We start from the raw sequence: 17,206 nt of genomic DNA, 5'->3' as shown, positions 1-17,206 counted from the left end.
GACACACTCAAACCTCCATTATAGCACCTCTTTCATAATGCTTTTGTGTTGAAGTTGATTGTTTGCATTTTGATCTTTCTCTCTCTATTGAAATTGCTCCAGGGCATGGCATACCCATAATGGATACTTAGTAATTGTCAGATTAATACAGATCAGAGCACAGAGGCAGTTTCACTTGAACTTAGAGCACAGATTTGGGAGCCTGACTTCACTCAGTTCATGTTCTAGCTCCGCCTTGAGCTCTGTGGACCTTATGCAAGTTTCCTCATCTGTAAAACAGAACAGTGAGGCTACTTACCTTAGAGGGCTGCTGTGAAGATTAAAAGGATTGAATATATGTGAAGTACTATCCTCCATGTTTGGCATATAGTAAATGCTAGTTAAGTGATTATGATAGGGGCTATTTTATGGCTTTCATCTTTCTGAGTTTATTGTCCTTCTCTAAGGTTTTATTTGCACAACAAAACTCTACAGGGGGGATTCTTTTTTCCCTCCATACATCAGATTTAGCAACGCACCACACAAAGGTTCCTTAGTTCCTTCTTTGTGTATGAGTCCCTTATAAACAGGTACTCCTGACTCCATGTTCAGTTATGCTTACTTTCCTTTAAAAATGTTATTACTTATTAAAGCAATATTATAAACCATTAGCTTAATATGTTTTACAAATATTTCAAATATATATATATATATATCTTACAAATATTTATAAAGAAATATAAATAATCATATATACTAACTTGAGTTGGCAAACAAATGTCTCCTTGAGTTTGAACTTTGATTCATTGACAACAGATGCATGTCAGGAGGGATGCCCAGCCATATCCCAACCCCATGATCAGTTAGTAATGCCTGTCACAGATGCAGAATGGGGGACTGGCTGCCTAATGGAGACTGCTGTCCCTGTATTTCAGTAAATTGTTATCAATCCCCATGTAACCTTGCCTTTTCCTTTTTCACCTAGAAGGTTAAAAGAAAGCTCTTTCTCCACTCCTGGTACAATGAACTTCTTTACAGTTTACCACACCATAGATTCTGCCTTTGCTTTGGTAGCTAAAGCTTTTCTCTGGCAGTTCTAGTTGCTTTGATGTTTTGAAGTGTCAAATATTGGCAGGAAAGCTTATTATTCTGGTTAATAACTTACTCTAATTACTCTAGCTAGTAGGTAGCTTTAGGAAAGAGAAGTGATTCAATAGGCCAATGCTTTCCTGAGTAAGCCTCCCCTTGACTTTGGATGATACTGCTCTTGGGGGAAGGTATCTGTTGGACTCCATGTTGGTGTTTTTGTTTGTTTGGTTTTCTTTCTCTTTCCTCCAAAAGATAGTAGAAAAAGAGGAGGTAAGATGAATCCCACCAAACTAAAAGAGAAACTGCTTAAAGAAACATTGCTCCCCCTGTCCCTCTAAAAAGAAGCACTGCATCTTCACTTCTAAGAAAAGCAGGGCATTCTTTGCTCTTTTCCTTATTTCCATTAACACATCTGGCATCTGTCTAGACTAGTGGAAGTTTCTTTGATTTCTGAGACTTTCAAAGTTGCCTCTCTGCTAAACCATCTTTGATAGTTTCTTAAAAGCCAGCTCTTCCCCTGACAGATATAATAAGCACAATTGAAACATGCTGAACTATTTATAATTAAAGGTTTTTCTCAGACCTATGGAAGGGTTGACCTAGACTAATTTTTTTTCATTTATTCTAATTTGTTATAAATGGCAGCAGAATGTATTTTAATTCATAGTACACATATAGAGCACAATTTTTCATGTCTCTGGTTGTACACAAAGTAGAGCCACACCATTCATGTCTTCATACATCTACTTGGGGTAATGATGTCCATCTCATTCCACCATCCTTCCTACCTGTGCCCCTTCCCTTTTCCTCTTTCCCCTTTGCCCTGTCTGAAGTTCCATTCCTTCCATGCGCCCCCATCCCCATTATGGATCAGCACCCTCATATCAAAGAAAACATTTGGCATTTGTTTTTTTGGGATTGCTTACTTCACTTAGCATAATATTGACCTAAGCTAATTTATAAAGTCTCTGCTGATTTTGCTTAAAATTGTTTGCTGATTTTACAGTGGATTTTCCATTTGAGAATAAATCATAATTTTAAAAAAACCACACAATACTGTTTGAATCATGGTACCATTTATTTCCTGATGACTACAAAGATGGCTTATAGTTTAATAAAATAATCTAATTCTCAAGTTGAGAAAGCTAACAACATCTGTAAAACACTCTACATCTTCTACAACTAGGATGATTCTTGGTTGAAATAGACTTAAAAATATCTTAACTTTAAAGCTGGTAATCTGGCATTTTTTCCTCTACCCTTTGTTTTATCAGGCTCATATTTTTCCTCTACCCTTTGTTTAGGCTCAGAGGGGAAAGTCAGATGCCTCTAACAGTGAAGCAGGTGTCAGTTTGATTGTTTAACATTCTGAATTCTAGAATGTGAAGAATGACTGTGACCATCTGATTTTTTTTTTCCTCTGCCAGGTTTTAGAACTGGGATCTCAACACTTTTTTTTTTTTTTTTAAGAAATGTTGTGTTTTATTAAACAACTGCAATTCATGATCTGTCTGGTAATATCACTTATTATTTCTCATGACACTCAGTTGGAGGCATGCTCACATTCCCCAAATATCAATATGGCTCCCACTCAGTGTCAACATGATGGGGGATCAGAAAAGGCTTCCAGTGGGGTCTCTGTCTTTGTGGGACTTGAATCTGGAGCATCATGGCCCTAGTCTCCTAAGAGCATCTTCTCTAAGATCTTGAGCACATCAGTGGCTCAGAGGAAGGCTGTGCCCTCCACAGTCAACTGATGGAAATGGGGTGGCTGATAGAAGATGGTTCTTAGCTCATGAATTTGGGGTAGGCCTCTGTAGCTGCAGAGAGGAGGAAGCGAGACCAACTTTGAGATAGACTTATATTCAGTCAGTATATCTGAAGAGGGTAAATGGGGGCAGAGGAGGAATAGTCAACTTCCATAGGAATCTTGTAGCTAGCCTTTCATTTTACATATTGGAGAAATTGAGACCCAGGAGACGAAGCTTGTTCAGATCAAAAAGAGAGTTAGTAGAAGACTCTGCAAGTATGTGAATGAGAACATGCCAGAAACACAGACTTTCAACTACTTTTAAACCAGTATTTCAGATATGTATGCCCACAATGTCATATAAACCTTTCCCTTTGACTAACAGTCATTAGTTTCTTGTCTAGAATTTCCTGTGGATTAAAGACACTACAACACCTTAGTTAAATGTTACTAATCCTCAGGAAATGATCAGATCTGTTTGTTTTAAAAATGATTATTTTTTAATCTAAGACTCTCATGCCCTAGGCATGTGATAAACTGTGTGTGTTTTAAGAAAAATAAATAAAAGATTATTTCCTGTTACTTGTATTTTATCCTGGAAATGTGGCCATCCAACACTGAAGCAAATGCCTATCTACATAATTGGGCAGTGCCAACAGGGACAATATCTTATCTATTTTAGAAATCTCCGCATTGTGGATGGCACAGGATAGGCACACAAACACTTTTTAAGTTGATTTATACATTATAGAAATCGTGGCCATTATAGTCTGACCTGGATGTGAGTCCCAGTTCTATCACTTACTAGTGAGTGGCCCTAAGCAACTTATTTCAGCTCTGAGACCATTTCCTTACTTGTGAAATGTGATGAAGAGGATGCTTGTGTATCCACACACATTTCCTTAAAGCAGTACTTTGTGAGTATTCAAGCCCCAAAATGATGCCTGGCACTTAACCTGTGGGGATTTTTTTTTTTTAAGGAGGGATTCTTATTTTTAATTCCATTTTAAATTGCAAAGTTGTATTGGGAATAACTGAGGCATTGGAATCTGAAATCTTGACAATCTATGCATTATACCTTAAACTAAAAAAAAATAAATAAGAGAGAGAAAAAGTATCCTTGTGATTTTTTTCTACCTTTATCATTGATCATTCTCCATTCATGTCCTACCCCCTCTGCCTTCTCTCCTTTTCTTCCTCAGCCTCAAAGAAACCTAATGGAGCTATATAAAAAGCTCCAAGATATAACTGACCTTGTGCACCTTTAATTGAGGACAGAATTTGCTAAAGTGCAGCCAAAAAACCCACCAGTGGTTTACCTTCCAATCTGTGTCCCGGCTAGACTAGCTGTTGGCTGTATAATTTGTCTAGTTTTGTCTGGAGTCCTAGACTATTCAGCTGCTTCAGGGCAAAATCTTTTGGGGTGTCATTAAATGGGATTGATAATTGGCTTCTGATGAATATTCATTGTGACTAATGACTTTGGGCAAATTTTACACATACTATCTTTCTATTCTCCCACTGAGTGAGATTTGATAGAATCATTTTCCTCAACTTGCACTTTAATTAAATATTCACAATACCCCTTTGTTGACTACTACACTCCAAATTGTATACTTTTCATTATTTAAAATTTTTGTCTTCTATGAAGAAAAAGCATAGTCCTTTAAGACTTTCATTTTTAGAAATGGGACTTAGAGTTATTTTTAAAATAAGTAGTTAGTGATATTTTGTGTGTCATAGTACATCATTTCTGGTTAAGCATAGATATATGGTCAGACTTTTCCTGTAATCAGCTTAACTGCTGTTCTTAAGTAACAATGCACATAATTTGTGCTATTTAGTATTTTGGAAAGGAGCCAAACAATTCCCCGCTTTGTTTGTTTGTTTTCTTAATCACATGGGTGAATGCATTTTACCCCAACTGCAGAGATTTGTCCCTTAGAAAAATCCTGTAACAAAATGATCAAGCACCTTAAAAGCTTTGATTTTATTTATTAATTATTATTTTTATTTTGCATCAAGGATAAGTAATTTTAGAATGTTGGTATTTGGCTTAGTAGACTTATTTTGAGGTTAAGGACAGACACATGGAAAGAACATTTCCTGAGGATAAGATTTTGACCCCAAACAACTTCAGTTAAAAAGAAGCTAATCAAGTTTTGTCTCAGACAGGACCTCTCTATCCAATGACTCTTTCAGAGAATTACAAATGAACGTGAGATGATGTTACTTTATGTTTGTAAAGTACCTTATAGGTTTTGAAGTGTTTTTATTTATTTGATATGTTTTAGAGTTATAGAGTAGGCATATTTTTGGATGAGTGATTTTCCAAAAGTGGTATATTTGTATGTCTAAGCATGTTATTGTTTTAGAATTTGAGTCATATGCCCTACTCTGTGGGACTCATGAAAATGTTGGTACAGTAGTCTTGAAGCCAAGTCACCAGCTACCTTTATGTTGTGATGAATATATGCTAAGTAGGAATTGTTTTTTATTTATTCAGGACACATCTCATTAAACAGCACTTATATATGTGCTTTGACACTGAGAACACGGGGATGAAGGGAGACAGGGACTTTGTGTACTTTATAATCAGGGTATAAACTGCAGACAGTAACAATCCAGTTAATAATGGGGACACATATCCAGGGGAGCCAAGGCAAGACTTCAGAGAGGAGGGGAGGAGTGTGTGTGCAGAGACCTGAGAGAAGGGTTTGCTAGGGACACAAGTCTGGGCTACATTGGGGGATAAGTAGAAACAAGAGGAGAGGAAAAGGAGTCCATAGCTATTTCTACATCTGCAAATATATTCCAAAGGAAAACATGGAGAAGGCAGTTGAGACTGTGGTTGGAGATGCTGCTTTACAGGTAGACTGGGACCTGGTGAAGACATCTCAGTTATACCCCAAAGACTTGGAGTACAAAGTGATATATGTCTGGCCCTGCATGTTAAGGAAAGCACTCTGGATGCTAGTTAAAGGCTGAGTGCAGAAAGAGCTGGGGCCAAAGGCCAGTGTAGCCCTCTAGACTGATTTCAGGGTCAAGTTGGAGTAAAGCTGGTTTATTCTCACTCAGCACCAGCAAGGAGTTTTCATCTGTGAGAAATCCTGAAGGAATTAGTCATGTATATACATTTGGCAGCCTCCTTTGTCAGGGAACCTACCAAAGTAGATAGGGAAGAATGGATTGGACCTCAGAGTCTTGGCAGAGTCGTTGGGAGCAGCTCTCTGACACTATGGATCCCCTCCTGTTCGGAGTGTGTATCTGATTTAAAGAACAGGGTCTGGAGGGAAGGGGAGGGTGGGGGAAGTGGCGCCCTGTCTTTAATACACAGCTCTCACAACTGTGAAACATCAGCAGAATATCCAATTTAAAGCTGTTCATGTTACACTAACCTCTGGGATTCTTTTAACTGGGCCTTGGCACGTCACTCTTTCGCCACGTAAATGTCCTTCTGTCAGCAAAGACCAGTTAACAGCTTCCAAAAGAAGCAAAGTCCTCTTGGGAACAGGCTTCCCAGAAACCAAAGAAACATTAAAGAAGAAAGTCAGAAAGAAACATGTGTTTGTTGGCTTTTGTCACTTCATAGTTATATCTCCAAAGGTGGGTTTTTTTTTCCTTCTCTTTTGGCCATATTGAATTTTGTAGCAATTGTATTCCTTTTATTATCTTTGTTTCCTAAATTTTTAGTTGTATTAAATACTGATTTTATTATATTTGTAGCCCTTTATGAAAGGGTAGAGGATACAGAAAGGGATGGCATGTCAAGAGAATAGGGAGAGGAAGGATTAGCCAGTAAACAGTGCCAGAGAAATTGATTAACTATGTGGAAAAAATAAATTATCACCTCAGCTCTTAACATTAAATTAATTCCAGATGGATTAAAGAGTTAAATGCTGGGAGAAATTTTGGAGGACTTGTCTTAGGATGAAAGTAGTAGAATTCACCACTAAGGTAAAGATTAGTCTACATAATTATTTAAACTTTCTCTTCACTCAGAAATGCAGAGAAAATTCAGGATAGATTATTTTTTAAAAATAACAGAGTGTTGGTATTCTTTGCAAATTATCAGTGAGTGCTTTTTTACAAATCAATTTTTAAAATACTGATATTCACTTTTAAAATAGGCTAACAATATAAATAGACCATTTACCTAAGAAATGTATTCAATAACTGCAAGACAAAAAATATTCAGTCTCAGTCATGATCAGAGAAATAAAGATAGATACAAGTATGATCAAATAAATAAAAATAAAAGTAAGATAGATACAAGGTAAAGTCACTATCTTGCCTACAATACTTGGTGCTGGTGACAGGCAGCAAGACCAGCATCATAGTGTGTGGCTGGGTGAGTATAAAGAGCCTCCCGCCTTCTCTTTTTATTATATTAACATATTTCTGATATTTGTGTTACTATCCTTATTATAAGCCTTAAAATATGCATGACCTTTGCCTCTGAATTTTACATTTAGGAACCATACATAAAAAATACTGACCTGATGCAATTTTATAACTTAATGATAAAAGAGTAGTTAAACAGGTGAAATTCATTGCATATCATTAAAAGATATTTTCTAAGAAGATTTAAAGATGTGGGAAAATGGCATAAAAATGTTAACTTTTAAAAAGAGCAAAAAGAATACTGTATTTATAGTAATCCTAATTTTGTTAGGAAAGGAAACATAAGTACTTATTCATGTAACCCCTTGAAATGTTAAATAATCTTCAGAAAATGTAGACTTTTATTTTCTTTTATCCCTTTCTCCATCTTCCAAAATTTCTGCTCTAAATTTGCATTAGTGATTTTTTTCATTTACAGTGCTTGGGATGGAACTTGCTAGGCAAGCACTCTCCCACTGAGCTATACTGTCAGCCTTATAGTTAGCTTTAAAGTGGGGGTGGGGGAGGATGGATAGACACTTTGAAGAACCACCTCCTCCTAAATTTGTATTAGGGTGATTGGGTTAACTTATTTTCTCCATACTTCTCAGCTTCTTTAAGATATGTTGCTTCCCCGACTTTGGTTTTTTAGCTCTGAATCTCTGCTCTGCTTCTGTTGCAGTTGACTGCCTGCATCCATGGTGCAGCTGCAATGCTCTACCCCATGTACTGGCAACATGTGTACATCCCCGTGCTGCCTCCACATCTACTGGACTACTGCTGGTAAGGCTGCTGCATATCTATCTGCCCTCTGCTTTCCCTCTTCCAGGACCCGGAATGTTAGGTCTATAGCTGTTAATGCCACTGGTGACTCTAAATTAAAAATACTCCAAAAATGGCATGGGTTTTAGAGCACCTGATTGCATGCTTTTTTATTTCTAAATAGCCTTCATATATGTCGTGACATTCTAAAGAGTTCAAGAGAGTAGATAACACTTTTTTATACTTTTCCTATTTCTCAGTTTCGATAAACCAAAGCACCAAGAAGTCATATACTTTTGTTTCCCCCTCAGACAAATTGGAAACTGGTGACAGGAGCATTTGAGATCCCCAAGATCTTCAAGTTTCAACCATGCCCTAGAACGTCCCATCAGACTTGCTTTCAGCTGTGGTTTGGGAGCATAAGCTAGATTTCAAAACCTCCTGAGGCTTTTTATGAAAATTTCACTATTCAGTGAAACATGATTTAGTGAAAGAAAGGAGGAAAGTTTTGGAATTAACTTGACAGGTCACTTGTCCTAGGACTTTGTTTCCTCTTCTGTAAGAAGAAGTTGCTTAATGCGTAATTACATAGAGATGAAACAAGACAGCAGTTGAAGCACCATGTAGAAAAGCTGGCTTGTGGTAGGTGCTTAGTTAACGTTTCTGCTGAAGCATCATCCTCTTCACTGTCTGTCTTCAGTGGATGACTTTAAGAAATGGTTCATGTGGTGAATTCTCCTTATGAATAATTTTTTTCTCTAGAGTAATGTGATAAAAGACATTGTCCCCAAATAGCTCCTTTCAGGAGATATTGGCAAGGGAGCACAATGTGGGGATGTAGCACTGCCTCCCAGATTGGAGAGTTTCAGGAGAAAGGGACTCATTCAAACCACTATAGGCCTCTCACTTAACAGATGATTCAGGATATTTACCATTGGGTCTGAATGATTTGAGTCCAGATCAGTCTAATTGTTGCTCTTTTGAAATCATTTCACGGAAAATATTCACCCAAGTAGCCAAATTGACTTGGGAGCTTAAAGGCATTGTGCAGTCATTCCTAATTTTAATGTGTTGGGCTCGCCTTGCTCCCAGGAAGCCATGTATTTAATGAAGATGTAACTGAGGGCCAGCATATAAAAATCTGTGATCCTCTCTTTATTATACATTCTTTTTTTTTTTTTAAATGGTACTGGGGATTGAACTCAGGGGCACTCAACCATTGAGCCACATCCCTAGCCCTATTTTGTATTTTATTTAGAGACAGGGTCTCACTGAGTTCCTTAGTGCCTCAGTAAGTTGCTGAGGCTGGCTTTGAACTCGTGATCCTCCTGTCTCAGCCTCCTGAACCTCTGGGATTACAGATGTGTACTGCTATGCCCAGCTCTTTATTATATATCTTTCTTACCAAGGTAGATTGTCTTATCCATGCCTTTCTCCCACCTTTTATGAGATTAAGAGGCCGTATGTCCCCTATCATGTGGAATATATATATATATATATAATCCTGGTTCATTTAAAATTTCTTCTTGATTCATGAGGGGACTAGGCCCCACATTTTGTCAGTATGTCTCTTTATAACTTGGTTTATTTTGGAAATTATTTTTAGTTAATGATGTGTTCCAGGTGCTGCTAGTCTAGATTTTGTTTTCCATCTCTCTTTTGGAGGAGGTATTATAGTTTTTGCAGATAGAAAAGGATAATAATATAAATCCCTCATAATAAATTCACCTTATTCACCATTAAATGTTTGAGCTTTCCCCTTTCCTCATGGGGAGTTTTCAAAACCCCAATCCTTGCCTCTCTTCAGGTTCTTTAGCTTCTCCCCAACTGGGGACTCCATGGAGTGCTGAACCATCTCCAATAGGAGATCATCAGACACCTGTGCCCAATGCCATAGCCTGGTGCAAGTCAGTTTCATCTTTTGGCTTCTAACACAGAGACTAGGAACTTTCTTCACTGCCCTGTCATTGTCATTGACTTGTCTCCAGTTCCTCATCTCCTTTCCATCTCTTTCCCTGCTGTCCTCAGTGACTTCAGAAGCCACACTGTTAGCCTCCCCTACTCCCGCTGAACCCACATTGGCTCTATTTCATCATTTGTATAGAAGTTACTTTCCTCCATCAGAGAGTCCTGAAGTAGTGCAAAGATGAACTGAGAGGGCTCAATTACTGGCCAGTTGTGTAACTGAGAGCAAATGACAGCCTCTCTGAATCTCTGCCCATATGTCTAAAAGAATAAAAATACTAGAACATATTCCTTACATTGTTTCTAAACAATTGAATGTAAAAAAGCACTTTGTAGACAGAAAAACAATATCAACCACCCAGCAGGATGACACACCTGGTGTTATTGAACTGATTCCCACATCTCTGGCTTCAGGTTCTCCCCTCTGATTCTGACCCTATTCTTTGACTGTCTCAGCAACTCTCTTTCTTCTAAAAACCCTTTGTCTTTACCATGTCTTTCCCCCAGCCTCCTTTTTGCTCCCTCTGTTCCACTTCTTTGATTTTCTTGCTGTCCTGTTTGCTCTTATGAGCTTTTTCAGTATAGCAAATGTGTACTGATACCTCTGTGTCTCAGCACTGTGCTAAGTGTGGGGAAGGCCAAGGTAAGAGCCAGTCTCCATCAAAAGGGGCTCAAACAGTTGGGTATAGAAGACAGGCACACAGACGAATTGTTTGCCCAACACTGCTAAGATCTGTGAGAAGGGAGCTGTTCCAGATTACTTTGCCACTTCCCTGGAGACTCTGGCCCTCTGGCCTTGCCACTAATACTATCCTGCCCCATCTTCCTGTCTGCTTCTTGGATGACAGGTATGTCTGGAGAAAGTCTGGAAATCACTGCAGAGAGGACTCACTGCAAAGTGGTGCCATCTGCCCTCCTCAGCTTGCCCTGTTTCTCTGCAATCAGCTCTGAGCCTCACTGTACTCACCATGCTTCAGGTTTGGGCTGGCCTTCACCACATTCTGAAGGCTCCTGCAACTGCCTTCCTTCCCTTCACAGAACCTATACTCATGGCCTGTCTTTCCTCCTTTCTACCACCTCTAAGGAAGGAAGAGCAGTTTGTTCAAAGCCATTGACTTCACCTTAGTCAGGGTTCTGTCTCCTAAGGTTTGTCTGGAACCCATTGGGACCTCTGATCTCCCTGGTATCTTCAAATGTCCTGCCTCTTCCCTCTCTCCTCTCCCCACAGATGTGCTCAGGTGCCCCATTCTTCCAACTAGACCTTCCCTCAGTTGCTGTTCTTTTTGAGTTTCTGAACCAGTTCTCTTGGTTTTTTCACTGCCATGTATCTCAAAGGAAAGGACTATTACTAGGGTTTCTTATCATTTGGATAAAAGATGGGGAGGCTGGAGCAGGGAGAGGGGGAGTTAGAAAGGAAGGGAAGGAACAAACTATTCACCCAGGGAAGGTAGAAGGGAGGGAGATAGTGAAAGAGAGAGAGAGCAGAGAAGGGAGAAGGTAGAAAGGAGACATACATAATCCAAGACTCATAGAGTGACCAACTGCCCCCTCAACGCAGAACCTATTAGACTCCTTCTCCCCACAGCCACTACACCCTCACAGGCACATGACTCCTTCACAGATGCCTATCCCTTCCCCAGAGGCATGCCTCAGGGTTTCCCATGTGGAAGGAGCCACTCCCCATGTGTCACAGCCTAGACAGTGCATTAAAGGGCAGCCTCAGAGCCTCCCAAACTCCAGTGAGACTCAACCTTCATGTCTCAGCACTAGCCTCAGACAGGAACACAGGGATTCTGAATTCAGGGATGGGTAGAGCTGGGAGAATTGACCATTGCCTCTGTCAAATAACACAACATTAGCTTGCCATTATTTATAAAGTTGTGATTGCTAGATTTTTAGTTACTTTAAGACCAGCAGCTTATAAAATTCCAGAACCATGGAGAAGATCAAATGCCATGTCATTAATATCAGCAGTAACAGTAGTCGCCATTGTTGAATGACTCCTTGGTCCCAACCACTGGACCTGTGATCTTGGTTAGCTCTTCCAACTGCCCTGCAAGGCAGGTGTGATTAGTTCTATTTCATTACATCAGTAAACCATGGCCTCAAGAGGTTTAGTGACTGACCCCATTATAGACAGTATATATTGTCTGATTCCAACCTTATAAAAACAAGAATTATATGAATTCATAACACAAAATTAGATATGTCTATGTACAATAGAGAGGCAGAATTCTGGAAAGAAATATATCAAAATGTTTAATAGTGACTTATGATTGCCAGGGAGAGGGTTCCAATTTGATTTTTATGTTATTTTCCAATGCTTCTTGTTTAAATTTTATTTGTACTTTTTAGATACACATGGCAGTAGGATGTATTTTGGCATATTCTACTTAAAGGAGTATGACTCATTCTAATCAGGATCCTATTCTTGTGGTTGTACATGGTGCGAAGTTACTCTGGTCATATTTTCAAATATTTCCAAAATGAGGAAGTATGGTCTTTTGTAATTGAAAAAGCTTTCTTTTGAAAAATAAGTGTTTATTCAAGCCAATGGTTCTTTCCCGCCACCATCTCTCCCTTCTTATTTATTTAGAGGATTTGTTAGCTTCTTTATTCTTTCTTATGAAAGCCAATCCAGGATCCTCTTTGCAACTTCATCTCACTCTCAAGAAATAGATTACCAGCCTGAGTGAGGTCATTGTTGTTGGCAGGTCCAACTTTGAAGGGAAGAGTTGGCAAGGAAAGCCACTGAGCCTTTGTTACCCCAAACTTCACCCCAAAGAATCAAAGTTAAGACTTGGGGTTGTGGGTGCCCTTGTGGTTTTTGTGGGGAGGCTGTATCTGGATGTCTCTGTGCTTGCGTGAAAGTCTTTCCTGGTCTCTTGTTTTCATGAAAGAACTTTTTGAAATAAGACCAAAAGATGATTACAGGCCAGAGGGGGGCATTGGTGTCTGTTAACTGTAAGATGTAAGGATGATGAAATGGAAGACCGCAAGAGAAAGATCAGCTCCTCCAAACACGGCTTAACTTGGTCACCTTCAGTCTGCTGCCCCTACACTGGTCAGAAACTATAAATGTCATGAAATTTGACTCAGTGCTAATAACTTTATTCTGTTGTGCTGGGTGACTTTCATCACCCTTGAGTTTCATCCTTGGTGGTAAGAGCCAGCAGGGATAACTAGCATTTTAAGTAAAGTGCTAGGAGTCTGAAACATGTAAATTTGAAGGAGGTTTGTTCCTCTGCAGATGATTTAAATGTTAAGTATGTCCCTATGCAGGGGATACACGAAATGGAATCTGAAAACTATTATCTCCTGTAGAAATGAACTCTCAATTTACTCACTGCACAGGAAGGGCGGATTCTAGTCATTTTCACTGCCAGCAGGTGCCCTTTCTATGCATAATAGACTTCGCAAGTGTAATTAACACATGAGGACCACTGCTGCCAGTTTTTCTTCAGGTACACGCTGCTAGGAGTTTTCAAGACAACAGTGTAGGCCACAAGAGCTTTTTCCTTTGCACTTGAAGATGCAGTGTTCATTGACCTCTGGACAAAGACATGTTAAATGGGCTGAGCTCAGCTCCTGCTGTTGGTGTCATAGGTCCCAGAGACCCCAAAAGCTGTATCACAGCCTTCAATAGACCAGAGGCCAATAGAGCAAAGCTCTAGTTTGCATGCAGTTAATAAATGGAAAATATGATACTGAAAACTCTGAGATTATGTGGAACACTCTAATTGCACATTCACAAATACAACAATCAATTATCTGAGTTAATTCTAATTAGAGCTATAATCACAGATTTTAATTATCTGAATAAATTGGTTTGGTACAAATGGTCTGTCTTAAATATTTCCCAGATTAATTTTTTCATGTCTCTTCCCATTTGGGAGAGCCTGATAGGAGTGGAAAGTGCTTCAGTCTTGGATTCAGGCAGAGCTGGATTTAGATCTCAATTCTCATCTCTTGTTAACTTTTTATATAATTATTAAAAATCTATTTTACCTCTTTGATCTGCACTATCTTTTTCTGTAAAATGGGTATAACTGGCTTTGATGAGGCTATAGGAATCACAAGGATTAATCATCAAGTGACACATAGGGGCCACTTAGTTAATGGTGATTGCTCTTACTGCCATTACCACAATGTATGGGACATGGATTTTGGTTTCCAGAAGGTTTAATTCACATCAGATGTTATTCTTGTTTCTTCTGCCTTGTGAGCTCAGAAGAAAACTTTATAATTCATCTTCTCTTTTTACCCCTCAGATTGTTTTTATTTTGATTTTTTTTTATTTAACTTGAGTTATTGTATGGTTGTTTTCATTTGCAGCTGTGGCATAAGAATGAAAAGAAAAGAAACAAAAGCAGATGGCAGAGAAAACGAAAGGAGTAAGACATTTCCAGCCTTTATGAATATTTAAAAACATGTGCTGCTGGTTCCTTTTCTACTTTAGATCTGTGCCATTCCCTTGACTTTGAAAGTGAAAATGAGAATGTTCACTACCTTAGCTGATGAATCTCTAACCTTGGCCAATGTTGGGAAAGCCTTCCCGTTTCTGGACAAAAGGATTAGCTTGCTTATGAGAATCAGAACTCCCTTTCTTACTAACAATCACCATCAACTGAGTACTGTGTGGCAAACTCTATAGACATATTATTGCAAATCTTTAAAATCAAGCTCTAAAGTAAATAAGTAGCTTCCTTGTATGTTAGGAAGTTGAAGCTCAAGGGAGGTTTAGCAACTCACACATCTAAGAAATAATGGAGTCTGCACTTGAAATCCAAGGCCATCTGATATTAAAGTTTGCCTTACTAATATCCTCCCAGAGAATAAGTTGTACCCATCACTAAGATTTTTGTCAAGAGGGGCTGGGGTTGTGACTCAGTGGTAGAGTGCTTGCCTGGCACGTGTGAGGCATTGGGTTTGATTCTCAGCCCCACATAAATAAATAAATATATACATGCATGTATATATACATACATACATACATACATAAAGGTATTATGTCCATCTACAACTAAAAAATTTTTTTTGAAAATTTTTGTGAAGAAATTTTTCATGTTGTCTTCTTGGTGTCTTGTTTATTATAGAGTCTGTATTTTGTCATTTGTTAATTATATATTCACTCAACAAGTGTGTAAGGAGCACTTGTTATATACTAGGCACTATGCTATATGGTATCATTCATATAAATTCCTTTTTCTCCCTTCCTCATTCAGAAGTAGCCCTAAATAAGTACCAGAAATCAATTCCTAAGTTGAATTTATAAATTTGGGTTGTTTTAGGCACTAGTTAACATAACTTTGTGAAAAAATATGTTCAAATATTGTCAAGATCAAGACAAGTTCATGTATTTCCCCAAAAGCCAGTCAGGTCAAGAGCTGAGTTAGTAGCTAACTCCTGTTACTTTTTGAGTTCACGGTTGAACTGAACAGTTAAATAGGGTACATTAAATAAGATATAGATTTTGCTTTTGAGTTTGTAAAATGCACTGTATTCTCTGGCATTCTAGAAGTCCTCCTTCCTCATAGTGTTAGAGATACTAGTATGTAGAGATGCTGCTGTATGTAGAGTTCTGAATCAACTCACACTGCATCATGTATTCCATGTAGAATTTTCATCCGTCTGGACACAAGAAGGCAACTAAGAGATTGTTAGGTGATGGCAGTCAGTGAGCATTTCCTTCAGGAGCCCCCAAAACAGAAAATGCCAAGAGCCTTTGTAGGAGACTTTGAACAACTTCTGAGAAACCCATCTTTTAGGTAGAAAATGGGTGAGAGAAGAGATTGGGCCCTTTACATTATCTGTGCTACTGGATCTATGGGAATCTATATCTAGTTGCACTATAGATTCTGTAGGAAAACTATCTTCATGTTCTCCATTAGGTTTTTAAAATGAAGTATAATCTCATACCACAAAATTCACCCTTTTAAAGATATACAATTCAGTGGTTTGCAGTGATTCCAACGGTCTAATTCACTATCTAGTACATCTGATATATTAGCTATCTAGAAATCTTAAATATATCTAATGAAACTATCTAATCCCTGAATACATGGATTTTAATATACTCCTCATTTTAATATATTCTTATCATAATTTTTTAACCTTTGAAAAGCATATCAGCAAAAAGTGAACATTCTGCAAAATGAGTAGTCTGCATAGATGGTCAGCACAGATACCAGGAGTACTGCAGAACAGCTCTCATCTAGCCCCAGCAGTGTCACTTCCTGATGCTGCTGAGATTTGTAGGATATCTTTGTCCATTTTCCCTTACTATACCACAATATTTGAGACTGGGTTTATTTTGACTCATGGCTCTGGAAGCCCAGGAGCATGGCACTGGTCAGCTTCTGGTGGAAGGTGGGAAAGTGGAAGGATAAGTCCATGTGTTCAGCAGAGGTTGCATGGTGAAAGAATAAGCATGAGAGTTGAACCTTGCATTACAACAACCTGCTCTTCAGGTCACTGGTCTGTCTAGGAGAGCAAGTACTCACTCCCAAGAGATAGCATGGATTTTTTTCATGAGGGCTTTACTCCCATGACCCAAACACCTCCCAGAAAACCCCTACCTCCCAATACTGCTGCATTGAAGAATGAAGCCTCAACATGAGTTTTGGTGGGACCAAAATATCTTTAAACCATAGCACAGAGTTGGTGAAGACAGCATCCCTGGAACACGCAAATGTCCCTTCCCAAGTTGGGCTATATAGTGCTTGTTGGATCACCTGTCCTCCCTTTGGGGAGCTCTCCTAGCCAAGCTAGTGGTCTTCTACCTCCTAGTTGCTGGATCTGAGCCTCTGGACCTGCTCTGCCACTCCCACCTCCCAACCCTGTCTGCTTCCTGCCATGGTAAGGGCAGCAGTATTCCTCCCAGGCCCCATTTTCTGACCAGCTTGGGTGGGTCTAGCCAGCTCTGATTTCTGCTTATATAGCCCATGAGTAGCCTAGTTTTCTGTTCCTCTTGATACCTTCTGTGTATGATTTTTCCCTCCCTGACCTGGAGCCTGACTTGAATTCAACACTTAGAAAGTTCTGGAACTTCTGAGGCACAGTGTGTCTCCAGCAAAGACATTCTACCTCTTTTCATGGAAACTGTAGGTCACAGAAGGCAGGAGCCACAGACTATAATATCAGGATCTAGGGCGGTTTAGCAATGGAGCAAGTCCTCTTGTGAGAGAGCTTTTGGGATAAGTGTCCCTGCCTTTCTCAGTGACTGGCACCAGGGAATGTGTGAGGCTCCAGCATAATGCTAGGCACTGAGTAAATAAA

At 39.1% G+C, this 17,206-nt stretch overlaps 1 protein-coding gene across 15 annotated transcripts in view; it reads left to right on the top strand.

Moving 5' to 3' along the window:
* Positions 1-17,206, top strand: part of Dennd1a (DENN domain containing 1A) — a 512,715-nt gene that overhangs the window by 283,425 nt on the left and 212,084 nt on the right. For all 15 annotated transcript variants that reach the window (XM_046451690.2, XM_058581714.1, XM_058581715.1 and 12 more), the window contains one exon: positions 7,884-7,984. In XM_046451690.2, the coding sequence (XP_046307646.1) occupies positions 7,884-7,984 (101 nt within the window). The remainder of the gene's footprint in view (positions 1-7,883; positions 7,985-17,206) is intronic.

Source organism: Marmota monax, unplaced genomic scaffold (genome assembly GCF_021218885.2).
Source record: "Marmota monax isolate L192 unplaced genomic scaffold, Marmota_monax_Labrador192_F-V1.1 WCK01_AAM20220418_F8-fsc00020, whole genome shotgun sequence".
Classification (NCBI taxonomy): Eukaryota; Metazoa; Chordata; class Mammalia; order Rodentia; family Sciuridae; genus Marmota; species Marmota monax.
The sequence above is the reverse complement of the archived record's forward strand: the minus strand, read 5'-3'. Positions and strand labels throughout refer to the sequence as shown.